Consider the following 16,631-nt stretch of genomic DNA (forward strand, 5'->3'; position numbering starts at 1 on the left):
TAGTCAATTAAGTCCTGTGGGAGGTGTTCTTATACAAGGAGAACTGAATTAGGCCTTTTATAAATGTATTCTTGCTTGAGGCTCTTAGCACAGGAGGAATAAAAAGGAAACAATGCACATGAGAAAGCGACTATTGATCAACAATGCAATGCTCTTGTCAAACACATAGTCAGCATTTTACTGTTTGTTTTACTAGGGACGTGAATGAAAAACAGGTGAAGTTACTTTCCCACTCTGATACAAGTTAGGCCTCAGCTGGAGAGCTGCATTGAGTCTGAGACACCACTTTTCAGTCAAGATATCAACAGATTTCTGTCAGGGGATTGTAACACAAATGATAAAAAGCATGGGGACAAATACACATGAGGAAAGACTAACAGAAATGGGCAGGTTAAGACTGGAATAAATATGGCTGCCAACGCCGAGGAAACGTAAGAGGCCTGGCCAGTCCTGCCAGCCACAGCATTAGCAGCCTCAGTGAGGGCATGTCTGAGTCTGGTGAGGGAAAGAGCATCACCCTAGCTCCTTTTTCCTGTCCACCAGCATAGCTGTGCTGCTTGGGAGTGTTTGCTATAGGTAGCAAGGGACAATTCACACACATGCCCTCTAGTGCTCAGAATGTATCCAGCCTTCTTCAGGTCTCTACTGTGGCTCACAAGAGGCATAACCTTATCTCTGGCTGAGATAACTGAGGGAGCAGATCATGGACTGAACAGCCAAATTAGACATCACGTAAAAACAAATAAGAAAGCTATAAATGCTCATACACTTTAGGAAAGCTCTGGACCAATTGGAGAGAGTCAGAGGAGAGCAACAAAAATTATAAAAAGAAAAATGACCTGTGAGGAAAGCTTAAAAAAATTGGGCATGTTTAGACTCGAGAAAAGAAGAAGGGGTAGGGAGAACCTGTTTACAGTCTTCAAATATGTTAAGGGCTGTTATAAAGAGAATAGTGATCTCTTGTTCGCCATGTCCACTGAAGGTAGGGCAAGAAGCAATGGTCTTAATCTGCAGCAATGGAGGTTTAGGTTATGTACTAGGAAAAGTTTTCTAACTATGGGGCTAGTTAAGCTCAGGAATAGGCTTCCAATGGAATCCCCATCATTGGACGTATATAAGAACAAACTGGACAAACATCTGTCCTGGATGGTCTGAGCACAGGGGGCTGGACTTGAGGGTCTTGAGGTCCCTTCCAGTCCTATATTTCTATGATTCTACGATACCACAGCTATCAAGTAAGCACTGGCTATGTTACCCGAAGTACTGATATGAAAACCCCACTCAGAGCCAGAACTGCACACATGTGCATGTATGCACACCTGCTGAAAGACAAACTCACCCAGAGCAGCATCTCATGGAAGTCATGCAGCCTTTATGGGTTGCAAAGATTCATCTGGTTTTTCAAGATTTGTAGTGGTTCTCAGACAAAGAGGCAGCATTTCACTCTGAGCATCAATCCATTGGCTATTTATTCTATGGTGATCTACTGCCTGATATAAATGGAATGTGGTGGCTTCTTCAGGCCAATATTGTTCAGTTCTTACACCTGAGAAATGGGACATGACATTTTCAGTAAAGTTTTACTCATGGGTGTTGTTTTAAATCTAAATGTCTTATCTGAAACAACACTTTCTGCACTATTTCCTCAGCTTTCGTCTTGAAAGTGGACTGCTTTACAACACTTCTCTTGGCCATAACAATTGGTATGATCTCTGGATTGATTTACTGGTAAGTTCTCAGTGTTTAGCTTCATTTTAACTACACTTCTAGGAGTGTGTCCTTGTAGCGTCAGTTCAGACTAACGCTGTCCAAAGGCTAGATGGTGCCTATCCCTTACATGGCAATGTGGGGAAACAGGAGGGGATGGAAACTTCCCCTTTGTACAGCTGTGTCAGGGCTCCTCACAATCGTGCTCAAAGGCATATAGAGGATTCCCATTGGGTGCAACTAGGCAGGGGGTGGGGAGTAGGCAGAGCTAGCTGGATGCACTGCTCTGTTGTACCCCATAAAGCAGTCACAAAGTACTCCCACCACCTCCCACTAGTGCAATCCAGAAGCCCATAAGGAAAGAGGGGGCATCTAATAGCAGAGTTTCCATGGGAGTTTGTAGAAGGAAGTTTGGAGGCTTTGCATTACAGGTTCAGTTTCGCTTCAGCAACAAGGATGGACAGCAAGTCCTCAGTTATTGTTACCAGCATCAGATGTCCCATGTTCTGCTTCCTGCCTGAAGAGAGAGAGAGTGTCTGCATGAAGTGCAGGCTGATAGCCCTGATGGAGGGAAAGGTTTGTGGTCTCTAGGTCTCATAGCACTGGGGCTATAGAGGATTTCCTATCTATCCAGATCCCATCAATGTACAGCAGGTCCTGCAGGAGGAAGCAACGGAGCCAAGTAAAGAGGAGAGACAAGGAGAAAGAAGACTGGAAATTTGTTACCACTCCCTCTAGGAGAACCTGAAGGATATTTTCACAATTGGAAGTCTTGTCTTACTCAGCACCTGGTAGCAATTCATGTGGAGAGAACAACCTGCAAGGACCTACTGGAGGAAAAATAGCAAAGGAAAGAACTGAGAACTGCTGCTCAGATCAAACCAGATGGACCTCAGACAAATCCAAGAGAGCATCCATCAATGGTCAAAGAAGAATACAATCCTCACTGGGGACTCTGTGCTAAGAAGAGAGGATAGAACATTCTGCAAGGGGCAGAAGGACAACATGACAATTTGCTGCTTCCAGAAGCAGAGATGAAGGCCATCACCACAAGAATAAATCAGATTCTGAGATCAGCCAGAGACATTCCTTTGGTGGTGATCGTCATCAGCTGCAATGACACCGCATCAGGCACCATTCCACCGATCCTGGAAGATGTCAGGAAGCTGAGAAGAAAACTGAAGGAAAGGAATATCCAGGTGATCTTCTCAGGAATCCTTCCTGTTGCTTGAGTGAGAGAAGAAAGAAGGTGAAGATATTGGAGTGAATTGCTGGTTAAGTAAGTGGTATAGAGGAGAAAGAATTTGGTTTAGTGGAACATTGGGTCAACTAATATATAGAGAGATAACTTCATGGTTCTGATATAGCCTTCATCTCGGTAATAGGGGTACCAATCTCCTGGGTTATAGACTAGCTAGTATAGTTGGGAGGGCTTTGAACTAACTATGAAGGGGGAAGAGGGAAAAGAAGTAGTTATGGTGCAAACACCGGATATGTAAATGAGGCACAAACCTAATACATGTGACAAACACATGTTTAATTGTTTACATACTCATGCTAAGAACCTAGGTAATAAACAAGAGGAGTTGAAGATGCTCATGTTTGAGAAGAAATATGATATGGCTAGACTGAAATGTGGTGGGATTGGTTTTATGGTAAAATCAGTGATTACAACTTGTTCTGTAAGGATAGAATGGGGAAAAACAAGAGGGGAGGATAGTACTTTTCATCACAGACACTGTCATGCTGTCTGGAGTGGTTCACAATCATGAGTGCCAACCTGAGGGCAGACTGTCAAAAAGCAGGTCAGACACCCCAAACTGGTTGCATGTTCTATAATTAGATTTCACCAACTCAATAACAAATGTCAACTTCTGGATCACTGTAACACTCTTACCATGGAGTCACAGACCATCCCCTTGGGCACTCCAGTCTATCTTGCCACCCAGGCAAGCTGGATTCTCTGATAAATGGTTGCTTTATTCCAAAAATCACAAAATATTCAGGTTGCTTCTATTTCCAAGAGACCAGTCACTTACGCCAAGTCAATTTGTACCTTGGATCTCACACCAAAGACAATGCTTGTAGCCAATCCTATAGGAAACTAATTAAGGATTTATTAACTAGGAAAAAGAAATGGAGTTACAGCAGAACCTCAGATTACAAACACCAGAGTTATGAACTGACCAGTTAACCTCACACCTCAATTGAAACTGGAAGTATGCATTCAGGCAGCAGCAGAGACCAAAAAAAAAAAAAAAGGCATATGTAGTACAATACTGTGTTAAATGTAAACTACTAAAAAAAATGGGAAATCGGCATTTTTCTTCTGCATAATAAAGTTTCAAAGCTGTATTAAGTCAATGTTCAGTTCTAAGCTTTTGAAAGAACAACCATAACATTTGGTTTGGAATTACGGACAACCTCCATTCCCAAGATGTTCGTAACTCTGAGGTTCTATTGTATTTACAAGTTAAAGCAGGCAACATATGCACACAAATGAGTTACGGTATATGGTTCCAAAAGCTGACAGAGATGTAGTAATCTGTCAGGACCAAATGTCTTTTAGTGCTAGCCCAGGTTGACCCTGGAGATCTCTGCTTTTATTTCCTAGCTCCAGCCCTGTGCGAGCTCAAACAGCAAAGAGATTAAGAATTTTCAAGTCAGCTTGTCTTTCTTCTTCCATAATTCAAGTTGATGGGACGAGCTTCCTTGCATGTAGCACCTTCACTGGTGTGAGGGGGCCATTCACCCATTCTTTATATCATGATGCTTCACAATGGCCCCCTTAAGTTTGATAGTCCTTCTGGATGTGCAGGGGAACTGCTCCTCCTGCTTGAGTTCACAAGTTCAGAGCAGACCTTTTTACGTTATAAAGCAAAATGTACATATTACCTTATAGCATGGGATACAGACATTATATGTAAGATTAATGCATTCAGCAACTTACAAGCATTTTATAGAATCTAAACACTAAAAACATCCTTACACATCTGTCACCTGTCTTGAACAATACTAACAAACAGGTGAGCTGGTCTGGTTTCCAGCTATGAATTTGTCAGTGCTCAGCTGACATCTAGAGCCTTGGCAAGACCTGGTACCTGGCCTACCAGCATCATAGACACCGTTACCTGTTAGTCATAGACAACGCAGAATCACCAGACCTCAAATGCTCATGGATTAAAGTTCTAACTAGTCAAACTACAGGTGGTGTAGTGGTGGGCATCTCTCAGAGACCACCAAATCTCACCAAAGAACAGGACAAACTGCTCCGACTTCAACTTGGGGATCGTTGCTGAAGATCTAATGCAGCCAGTAACAAACCTTCCTTAGAGCTTCTAAAAACAGTTGATGATTTCTTAACACAGAAAACTCTGCACCCAACAGAGGGTAATTCAGCACTGAACCTCATTCAATAAAGAGCTAATCAGTGACCTAAAAATTAGCCATTTCCTAGGTACCAGTGATCATGCTCTGGTTACATTTACATTGTGCAAGCCAAATATGGTACCAACTTGCCAAATATTATATTATGAATTTGAAAGGGGCTAATTTTCCAAAGCTTAAAGCAACTGTTGCCATAACAGACTGGGAACAAATTTAAAGTGGGAAATGTTAATGAAAACTGGTAATTGTTCAAGGACATCCTTGATGCCCCCAAAACAATGACTGCATAGACATGAAAAAAAGTTACATGAGACAAGAAATCATCCTAGGTAAAAGGAAATGTGGAATCAGTGATTTTTTTATATATATATATATATAGAGAGAGAGAGAGAGAGAGAGAGAGCGAAGGTGGAAAAAGGGGAAGTAAAGGGTTATGAATATAAATTGCTAGTTTAAAAATGTAAGCAACTGATAAGGGAAGCCAAAGGAATCAGTAAACTATCAATGGCTAATAGAGTTAAAGATAATAAGAAGGCATTTTAAAAACTAGAAAACCCTAAATCAGATATAGATCCATTCTTAGATACAGATGGTAAAACTGTAAATTGTGATGTAGAAAAGGCAGGAATGGTCTCAATAGATATTTCTGTTCTACATTTGGAATGAAGCAGGAGGCTGTATCCATTCCATATGTTGTGGTAGATGGAATAAAAACTTCAGCATCTTTAACAAAGGAGGATGTGAGTCAGCATCTGCTAAAATCAAACATTTTCAAAATTGGCAAGACCAGATGGCTTACACTCAAGATCTTAAAGGAACTAGCTGAGGAAGTCTCTGAACCACAAATTTTGGAAGGCTGGGGCAATTCCAGAGAATTGGAGGACTGGCTGGGATTTTGGGAGGTGTTTGCCTTCCTCTGCAGCCTGGGGTGTGGTTTGACTGCTGGGATCATCTGGCCATATCTCATCTCACATAATCAATTCCCTATCATTGCAGGGGCATCACGCCTTGGTGGCACTTTAGTCTCTGCTGCTCTCTCCCTGTGGCACGTAGTTTAATCTTCTTAGGACTAATGTGCTTTAGTCTCATTAGTCTTTGAACTGGATACAGGGGTATCTGGGTGAGATGTGCTGGCCTGTGATGTGCAGATGAGTCTACAAGATCTACTGGTCTCTTCTGGCTTTAAACTCTATGAAACCCTCTGAAAATATGAATTTGTCGCTGAGGCACATTGGCCTAGAGTGAGGCTACCTTTGTGGCCAAAAGGTAGCGCAAGGAGTTAGCAGTTAGAGAGAGCTGAGGCTGAAGGAGCAGATGAATTTTAAGGCGAAGTGCACCGAGAAAGAGCACATGACAGCTACTATGAACCCACACAGACCAGAGCCCACTTGCTTTGAATAGACTGCTTGATACACAGCATTGTTTTGTACGGTTGTATAAGCGTTTCCGTCTTGATAATACTTGACTTGGTTGCTGTTTAGATCAGCTATCACAGCACACACAAAACTGGGAAGCCTCTGAGAAACTGATTTATTTATTTATTTATTTATTTTGCTTTTATAGGTTTTCATGGCATGGAAACTAAATATATTTGCTACAGAAACTGTCATAAAAGCAGAGAATGGCTCTCTCTCTCTCTCTCTCTCTCATTTATTTTCTTATTTCCTCATAAATTGGGGTTGGGCATGTTATACTTTGAGATTAAAGGCAAATGCTGAGCCTTTGCCCAAAGCCAGGGCATTTCCATTCAGCTGAGAGTACAGTACTGCATCCCCTGCACAAACTCACAGATCTGTTTAGGCCAGTTGATCCTTACAGTGTCAGACCCACTGGTCATCCCCCAACCCAGCGCTGACTTGTTCTCTTTGCACAGCCACAGCGCACAGGTTTCTGTTGCGTAGGGAGCACAAAGTCCCCCTCGATAGTCCTTTCTTAACATGTTCTTCACTACAGAGAAAGCCCACAGCACTTCTGTTTAGGGCCTTCCATGGAGAATGAGGGCAGGATCTGGCATAAGTGTGAACTTTTACCATGTCTGTCACTGCTCTATAACTCAACTTGGCTATTTAAATTCTTCGCTTTTTGCCTGTTTGTCTTCTGTGAATTGGTGTAAACAGCACTTCCTGTAAGTTCAAGCCGTGTGTGTGAAGCAGGACCATGTAAGGAAAGCAAGGCTAAATACAAAGAAAGGGCCAGTTCCACTCAGTTAAACTCCTGCAACTACACTGAGGTCAGTGGAGATGCACAAATATCACAGAGACCTAGTGTGACCAGACAGCAAGTGTGAAAAATTGGGATGCGGGGGGGGTAATACGAGCCTATATAAGAAAAAGACCCCAAAATCAGGACTGGCCCTATAAAATCAGGACGGCTGGTCACCCTTCAGAGAACTGAAGCTTGCCCAATGTATTTTGCAAAGCCACATGTGATTTTGTAGCAACCACTTTTGTCTCTTACTAGGAACGTGCTTCAAGGATGGCAGCAGAAGAATCTCTGGTTTTGGCTTAAACTTCTGTAAGTAACCAAAATGACTCACCAACCCACTGTGTTTCATTAAACATCATGATCGGTGAGATTATTAACAGTACAGCAGGTATCCCTTCCCAGGCTGGGTGTGACCAGTACTGCTGTCACATCCAGGGGCGGCTCTAGACATTTCGCCGCCCCAAGCACGGCGGCACGCCACGGGGGGTGCTCTGCTGGTCGCCGGTCCCGGGGCTCCGGTGGACCTCCCGCAGGCATGCCTGCGGAGGGTCTGCTGGTCCCGTGGCTCCACCGAAGCTGCGGGACCAGCGGACCCTCCGCCGGCATGCCACAGAAGGCTGCCCTCCCGGCGACCAGCAGAGCGCCCCCCACAGCATGCCACCCCAAGCATGCGCTTGGCGTGCTGGGGCCTGGAGCCGAACCTGGTCACATCTCTTGATAGTGACACAAGAAGTGAATTGATTACATTCTCCCCGCTGCTTTCTTTGCTCTGTTCCCCATCTTCTTCCCTCCCCCTCCTTTATAGAAGGCTCAGTCCTAGGATTTCCATGTGAGTCTAGTCAATAGAAATGCACACCTGTATGCCACAGTGTATGTGTTTTAGTTTCCCGATGACATTATTTCATTTAGTGACAATTTATCATTGTTCTTTACCCTCTGCATAGGCAAATATGCTCAACCGCACCAGGGTGTTTGTCAGTAGCTGGTCTGTAAGCACACATGTGCCACATAACACCAGATTGCTGGATTCACCCACAGCACTAGAACACAAGAGGTGGGCAGCTACACTGGCTTTGTGTTGCGATCTACTGCCCAATGTATTCATCCGCATTGCAATACTGCTGCAATGGAGTCTCCAGAAGAGCGCTCCAGCCTGGAGACGGGGTCAGGTGGCCTGCAGCTTGGTTGGTTAGCCCAAGTCTCTGCCGCAACAGCCACACAGCTATTTTTAGCACTCTAGCTCAAGCCCTACTAGTGCAAGGCTATCTACCTGTGTCGGGAGCCTCGCTCCCAGCTGCAGTGTAGACATACCCTTGGTGAGGAGGTGGAAAGAGTCCCAAGTGGGGTGCTCAGATACTACAATGATGAGAGCCGTATATGCATGTAAACAAATAGCAGGTTGAGGTAGGGGGAAGAGAGAGGTGAACAGATGTCAGAGGGAGCAGAGAAAACAGAAGAGAGCAAGACACAAGTGAGCCAGTTTATGTGTGTAAAACCCATCACCTGGGTACCTACAGGTGTTGCTGATCAAAAAGTGCATAGGCATGAATAAAAGCCACTTTTGGAAAACTTGGCCTCAGCAACATTTTTTGCTAGGGTCTGTATTTCTGCACAAATCTGCAGTTCGAATGACATCTCCACTCAGGCAAATCAGATAGAGAATGTGCAAGTCATTTGATGCCCTTACAAACATATGATGATATTCTAAGGACAGGTAAATCCTGATTACCCCTCTGATTCAGGGATCAGAGCCAAAAATCAAAATGTCAGAAAAATAAGATTCTGACTGGAGGGACATTACCATATTTCAGCTAATATGGCTTTGTATAATTAAGAGGCTGGTGCAATAACAACAAACATATAAACAGCTGAACATTGTATAGATAAGTGATGCAGATGTAATATTTGTATGCTGTTTTAAATAGTGGAAATATTAACAACTGTCATCAACTATATTTAACCAAAATATTAATAAGTGAAAAATGTTTAATTTATTTTTAGTCCAGCAACTATTATTCTGCTGTTTATAATTGACTGGTGTGAGAACAACTGCAAAAAATTCCCACTGAACTTAATGTTACCATTGATGATTGTAAGTATATTGTTGAAGTCTATGCGTTTCCCTATTATTTTGCTTTAATGTGTTTTAAAGATATCGCCAGGTCTTCTTCAGCTACGTAAACATGAAAAGTTCTCTGACTCCAAACAGAGTCCAAAAAATGACTCCTACAGTCCTGTACCCTGACAGTGCCAGCTAGTCTGCAGGATGGAATCTGCTGAATAACAAGGAATTCGTGTAAATATAAAAGAACACATTGTGCCTGTGAAGGAGGTGGAACTGTGTGATTGCGGGAGAGTCTTTATAACTGTAACCCTTCTGCCCCTCTGAGTTGGCAGCAACAAGGGCCGGGTTCAGTATCCAGGGGTTCCGTTTCAATAACACAATGCAAAACCAGCTCGAGCCCCCACCCAGTGACCTGGGACAATTACCTACCACCCCCCCGGGCGCCTCTAGGAGGCAATACTTCCCCACTCGCAAGCACAGAGTCCGAGTGTAGCAAAATCCTTTTAATAAAGGAGGGAAACAGTGCGGCATCACGTTGGAGAGACACCACAAACAGGACTATACACAAACCATAAGCAAAAAAACCCACTTCCAAGTACATTTGGCACTGTCCTTTCCCCCTTAGGGTCTTAAGTCCAATCACCCCAAAGTCCAACAACCCAAGAGTCTCTGTCTCTGGTGAGTGCCACCCCAGAGTTCAAAAGTTTATCTGCAGAGTTTTACCCCCCCCCGGCCTAGGTGGAAATGCGGGGGGGGGCACACACAGGATGTTAAAGGACACCTTACGTGGGCCAGGGCCGACTGCCCCGCTTCTCCGTGGAGTTCTGCTGCAGCCTGCACCACGACTGGCTCCACTCCATCAGCTGTGCCGCTCCTCCAGCCAACCCGTGAACCGCATCAGCCGTCCCCACAAACCGCTCCACACTGCTCACTGTTCCACAGGCTGCGCCAACGTGCTGCAGACTGCTCCGCTCTGCCAGCTACTTAGCAATCAATCTTCAGGCTCCCCCACTCAGTGATCTCAGCTCAGTAAGCTTAGCTCTTTTAGTGATTTCAGCTCTTAGTGGTTTCAACTTGAGCCCCAGTGCCACCTTGGCCCAACATGAATTCAGGTCAGCAGCCTCCAGATGGACTCCTAAAGGATTCAAAATTAGCTCTGCTCTTTAACAGTGGAGAGAGAAGGATGTGCAATTGGTGTTCCAGGCCCTCAAAAGGGGCCCATACCATCAGGTACACACACCAGTCCCCAGCCTCTCTCCCTTCACTGGGTTTTGGAACCCATGTCCCTTGTCTAGCAAGTACTATTTAAGGCAGGTTGAGTCATTTCTTTCATAAAGCAGTCTCATAGTTCCTCATTCACATAATTAAGGTAACAGCACTTTTTTCTCCTTCCTGCCCCAATAACAAAGAAATTGGGGATTCCACAGTGTGAAAATAACCATCCCATGCTGCTGTGTGTTATGCTAAGTGGAGTGGGTTTACCAACCCAAATGCACATTCCTAAAATTCCTTTGCCCACTCCTCATAATGTACCACCAGATGTCAGGGTAGATCTCATCCTGACTCTGCTTACATCACAAAATTAATAATCTTAGCTCCTTTCTAGATGTCTAATCCCTAGAACTCAAGTCGCTTCACAAAGGAAAGTCTGAGTTACTCCCCCTCTGCAGTGTTCATTAACCTATTGTGTTGTATATCCATTAACCACATGCTGGTGCAGGAATAAAAACCACCTTCTGCCTGGCATCAGGGGAAGCAGAAGGGAAGACAGGATGAACAATGTGGTGGTGGTCAGCTCATTCAGTTGTATCCCACCAAGTTTTTGTCCCTGGAGCATTACCTCTATTGCCGTGTCCTTTTTGGAGGTCACAGAACCCCACATTTCCCTAATCTCTGAGGTTCCAAGTTGTAGCTAGGGTGACCAGGTGCCCGGTTTTTGAGCGGAATGCCCGGTCGAAAAGAGACCCTGGTGGCTCCAGTCAGCACAGCCAACCGGGCCGTTAAAAGTCCGGTTGGTGGTGCTGCCCGGCTAAGGCAGGCTTAGGGTGACCAGACAGCAAGTGTGAAAAATTGGGACCGGGGGTGAGGGAGTGGGGGGTAATAGGAGCCTATATAAGAAAAAGACCCAAAAATTGGGACTGTCCGTATAAAATCAGGACATCTGGTCACCCTAGGCAGGCTAGTCCCTACTGGTTCTGTCACCATACTGTGCCCTGGAAGTGGCCAGCAGGTCTGGCTCCTAGGTGGGGAGGGGGGCTGAGGGGGGGCACACAGGCCTCCACGTGCAGTCCCAGTCCCACGTACTGGCTCTGCACTCCCATTGGCCAGGAACCAGCCAATCGGAGCTGGGGGGGGCAGTGCCTACAGGTGAGAGCAGCATGCGGAGACACCTGTGCGCCTCTACCTAGGAGCTGGACCTGCTGCTGGCTGCTTCCGGGGCGCAGCATGGTCTGTGGTGCCAGGACAGGCAGGAAGCTGACTGGGAGCTGCTGGAACTAAGCCCAAGCCCCAAGCCCCTGCCCCAGCCCTGAGACCCCCCAAATCTGGAGCCCCTTGCTGCACCCCAACCCCCTCATCCCCAGCCCCATCCCAGAGCCCGCACCCCCAGCTGGAGCCCTCACCCCCTCCCACACCTCAACTCCCTGCCCCAGCCTGGAGTCCCCTCCCTCACGCTGAACCCCTCATGTCTGGCCTCACCCCAGAGCCTGCACCCACAGTTACAGCCCTCACCCCCTCCTGCACCCCAATCCCCTGCCCCAGCCCAGTGAAAGTGAGTGAGGGTGGGGGAGAGCAAGCCACCGAGAGAAGGGGAATGTAGTGAGCCGGGGGTTGGGGGGCTTGGGGAAGGGGCAGGGCTAGGGTGTTCGGTTTTGTGCGATTAGAAAGTTGGCAACTCTAGTTCTAGCCATTATTTTTCCCAATATGCATGTTAGAAAATGACCTGCAGACTTATTAGTTATTCCTATTTCACTTGATTGTGATGCAAGCATGAAGAAGGATCGTTGTGGAATTGTTCAAATTGTTTAAGGTGTAAAGTAATAATGCTTTAAAGACAATGACAAGGGAGCTGATTTCCTTAGCAATCTGCTATATGTTGTGTTTCTTTCCCATCATCATCCTGACCATTTTTTTTCAGTATTTCATATCAGTAATATAAGGAACTGAAATAAAAATATGCAACATTTTAATAAGGGACATTCTTCGCCACCTCAAAGAAAATGGTGTCTCTCTCTCTCTCTCTCTGTTTTGGATTTTTTTAGACAATTATTGAAGGCCTGGTGCTTGGAGTGGTTTCATCGTAAGTCTTTTTCAATAATTTTCTTTAATTGTACTTTAATTGTGCATTTCACTTAAATAATATGTTGTATGCTTGAATTTTAGCTTCTTTGCTGCCATGACAGTAATGCAGGTTGGAGGAATAACAGCATTTGTGACTTTGATGCTGTCTTGGGTTGCTCTCAAGTCAAACGTAAGTATCATCTAATGCAGTGTTTCCCAAACTTGGGACGCCGCTTGTGTCGGGAAAGCCCCTGGTGGGCCGGGCCGGTTTGTTTACCTGCCACGTCCATAGGTCCGGCCAATCACGGCTCCCACTGGCCGCGGTTCGCTGCTCCAGGCCAATGGGAGCTGCTGGAAGTGCCACTTCCAGCAGCTCCCATTGGCCTGGAGCAATGAACCACGGCCAATGGGAGCCGCAATCGGCCAGACCTGTGGACAGGGCAGGTAAACAAACCGGCCTGGCCCGCCAGGGGCTTTCCCTACACAAGCGGCGTCCCTAGTTTGGGAAACACTGATCTAATGAAATATTTGGCAAAAGAGCAGTCTGAATAGCCAATATTAACATTAATTTACCAACAAAATTATATTAAGTTATATATTTGGGTCACGTAGAGTTCTGGTGAGCTACTTTTTTACTCAGCATCTTACTTCAACTATTCGCTTTTGTTTTGGTGCTAGGGATGCTCATATTAAAAAAAAAATCTGAGAATTTGACCTAAAACCTGTGGTCCTAATTAATTTATGCTATCCTCCCACAAAGTACACATCTATCTACCCACACATTTTGTTGCTCTAATCCCAGTAACCAATGACCGATTATAAAGCCCAACTACACTGGTGATAGAATGCATTTCTCTCAGCGTGTTTTCCATGTGAAAATTCTGTCATTCACATGAGCAGGTACTAGAATCTCTCCCACAGGTGCTAGTGAGTGCTAATGTGTGTGCAATAGCAACTGGAGGCCAGGTTAAGGACCTAATTAAAATCAAAACCTGCAGTACTTAGAAATCAATAAAACATCTCAGGGATTTATTTAGTTTAATCAAAGTCCAGGAAACGGAGCAGAAGCTTAAACCAGCCTTGGTAATTTCAGGATTGCACCATCACTGCTGTATATCATTGATTTAAGCTTACTAATCACTGTCCTTGGAAAACATGGTAGCATTTGCAATCACAGATGTGGTGTTTAATGAAGACAGTCTTATTGTATTTGTTGTTCTCAGCTGAATGTCACTCATGAAGCTGTGCCTTCCTGGATTGTGGTCTCAGTGCTGGTCATCTTTGGAATTCTCTCTAGCTTTAAGAAATCACCTGTAAGTAATTTACTTAGTATTTCTCACAAAAGCACACAGTGCTCTTCCAGCATAGCCATGGCTGTACCAGGCAGTACTAATACTCACAATGGGTATGTCTACACAGCAGCTGGAGGTGTAATTCCCAGATCGGGTAGATTATACATGCACTAGCTTTGCTCGAACTAGAACCTAAAAACAGTAGTGTGGCTGCAGCAGCTCGGGAAAGCTGGTCCAGTACAATCCCAGCCACCGCCCCAGGTACATACGTGGGTGGCTAGCCTGAGCTGCTGCCTGTGCCATAGCAGCCATACTGCTATTTATAGATGTTACCACAAGCAGAGCTAGAGTGTAAGTCTACCCATGCTGGGAATTACACCTCCCAGCTGCTGTGTAGATGTATTCTATATCTGGCATGGGATAGTACCAGTAACCCCAGCTCCCACTACAGCAAACTCCTCACTGCAGACAGGAATGATGAGCTATGCACAAGGAAGAAGTGCCACTGTGTGACACAAATTGTACTCCTCTGAACATTGTTTTGTTTAATCAGCTGATCAGTAGATGTCTTCTGTATGTTTTTCCTGTTTCAGTCCTCTCTGAGTAGCAAAAACCAAATGTGTTAACAGGTATCCATAGTCTCTTATGGATTTATGAGCCAAGAAAGGCTGTGCATGTTCCCAAAATGGAAAACAGAATACCATGGGAGAGAGTCTAAATGATCCCACCTGAAAGAGAAGCTTAGTAACAGATATATGAAGTGTAGTATTTGCCAGTTATGGATTAGCATTTGTTTTAGATCAGCTATGAGACAGTTCTGCTGGGGCTTTTTTTACTATGCCAAAAATTTCCCTTTTAATGCTGGTAGTGATTTAAATGCTATAAAGGCTGTAACTTTAACTTGTTCCTATTTGTCATTTCTCAATGATGATAAACACAAACATATTTCTTCACTTTTTCTTATAGACACTACAACTAAGTTATGCTTTGGCTGGAACGCTGACCTTTGCAATTGTAAGTAGAATATTTGTATAGCATTCACTCTTTCTCTTTTTCAAATAAGATGTTGTCACCATACAAACTATTTTCTTTGGCCAAAATTTTCAAACTCAGTTATCTAGTATGAGGTTCCTAATTCCATAATTAGGCACCTAAATAGTTGTGGCCTGATATTTCAGAAGTGCTAAGCACTCTCAGCTTCCGTTGAAGACAGTGGCTCTGCAGGTGCTTAGCATCTCTGGAAACCAGGCCACTTTTACCTAGGCCTGTTGTGGAGAAATGCAAAGTTTCTTCCCCAGCAATCTTGTCTAGGCCATTTAGTGATGTGACTAATGAAATGCAGTGCTTACTGCAAGGAATTTGTAATTTTGCTGTGAAAAAGCAGCTGCAGTCTCATTGGTGGCAGTGGGGCTGCCTGAGTGCTCTAGTAGATTGCAGTTCCTGGAGCAGATGGCTTGGGGCATGTGATAGTGGGCTGTTCCCGGTGGATGGTGTTAACGAGGACGATGGAGCCAGAGAAGTTGAAAGGATCCACATTAAGGGGAAGCTGTCATTCATAAAATAACAGAGGGACAAGAAAATATTTGTAAAAGTAGCAAAGAATCCTGTGGCACCTTATAGACTAACAGATGTTTTGGAGCATGAGCTTTCGTGGGTGAATACCCACTTCGTCGGATGCAAGTGGCTATTCACCCACGAAAGCTCATGCTCCAAAACATCTGTTAGTCTATAAGGTGCCACAGGATTCTTTGCTGCTTTTACAGATCCAGACTAACATGGCTACCCCTCTGATACAAGAAAATATTTGTAAATTGCCTTTTCTTAAAGGATTTTGCCAAAAAAAAATATGAATGACAGCTTAAATTCTGCCCTCCAGTCTTGTTACTAGGACTAGAGGTCCCTTTAGGATAAATAAACCTTTGCTAGTATGATGTCCATAAACATTAACAAATGCGTCTGAGTCCATGCAAGACAAGTATCTTCATAGACTGTTGAACAGTAGGCTTAGTCCCAGGTGAGGGCAAGTACTGTATATAAACCTTGCATTTTGTATAAAAGTTGTAAGACCCAAAAGAGGAAAAAAAGGTAATTGAGGTTTTTCCTTCCTTATCCTTGTAAGCATTTGATGATGACACAAGTTAAGATCAGAAGAGAACCCACAAAGGATCAAGACCCCATTGATTATGCCCGTCCAGCACTGAATCTCTACATAGACATTGTAAACCTTTTCTTCTTTATGCTGCAGCTAATGGAGCATGTCAACTGTTTGGATTGGGGTAGCCAGCCTCAAGGGCAGGGGCAGCAATGAGGTGTTATTTTGGGGTGAGGGGTTGGTAATCCTCCCATACAGTGAGAGAAGTACACTACGTGGTTAGACTGAACTGTTTTTATCCATATAGGGCCCCTGCTTCTTGATCCCTGTGGAAAGGGGCTAGGTTAATGTTGTGGGGACACCCCACCTTCCCTCCTGTGGGAGCGTGAAACACACAGTGGTTTTCAATTTTTTTTTTTTTTGCGGACCACTTGAAAATTGCTGAGGGTCTCGGCGGACCACTTAATGATCTTTCCAAATGTTCTTTGTACCATTAGCTAACTACTGTATTGTAAAGCGCTTTGGATAAAAGCGCTTATATAAAAAAACCCCAATAATTAATGTTTTTTGTTCTACAAATAAAAGCGCACAATGCGTATTTTAA

General features: G+C 44.4%; 1 protein-coding gene across 3 annotated transcripts in view; it reads left to right on the forward strand.

Annotated features, from left to right (window-relative positions):
* Positions 1–16,631, forward strand: part of LOC123364272 (protein lifeguard 1-like) — a 28,034-nt gene extending 11,403 nt beyond the window's left edge. For all 3 annotated transcript variants that reach the window (XM_045006236.1, XM_045006235.1, XM_045006237.1), the window contains 8 exons: positions 1,650–1,728; positions 7,555–7,608; positions 9,301–9,391; positions 12,625–12,662; positions 12,746–12,833; positions 13,867–13,956; positions 14,902–14,949; positions 16,055–16,631. In XM_045006236.1, the coding sequence (XP_044862171.1) occupies positions 1,650–1,728; positions 7,555–7,608; positions 9,301–9,391; positions 12,625–12,662; positions 12,746–12,833; positions 13,867–13,956; positions 14,902–14,949; positions 16,055–16,243 (677 nt within the window). In that variant the 3' untranslated portion in view covers positions 16,244–16,631. The remainder of the gene's footprint in view (positions 1–1,649; positions 1,729–7,554; positions 7,609–9,300; positions 9,392–12,624; positions 12,663–12,745; positions 12,834–13,866; positions 13,957–14,901; positions 14,950–16,054) is intronic.

This window comes from Mauremys mutica, chromosome 2, assembly GCF_020497125.1.
Source record: "Mauremys mutica isolate MM-2020 ecotype Southern chromosome 2, ASM2049712v1, whole genome shotgun sequence".
Lineage (NCBI taxonomy): Eukaryota > Metazoa > Chordata > Testudines > Geoemydidae > Mauremys > Mauremys mutica.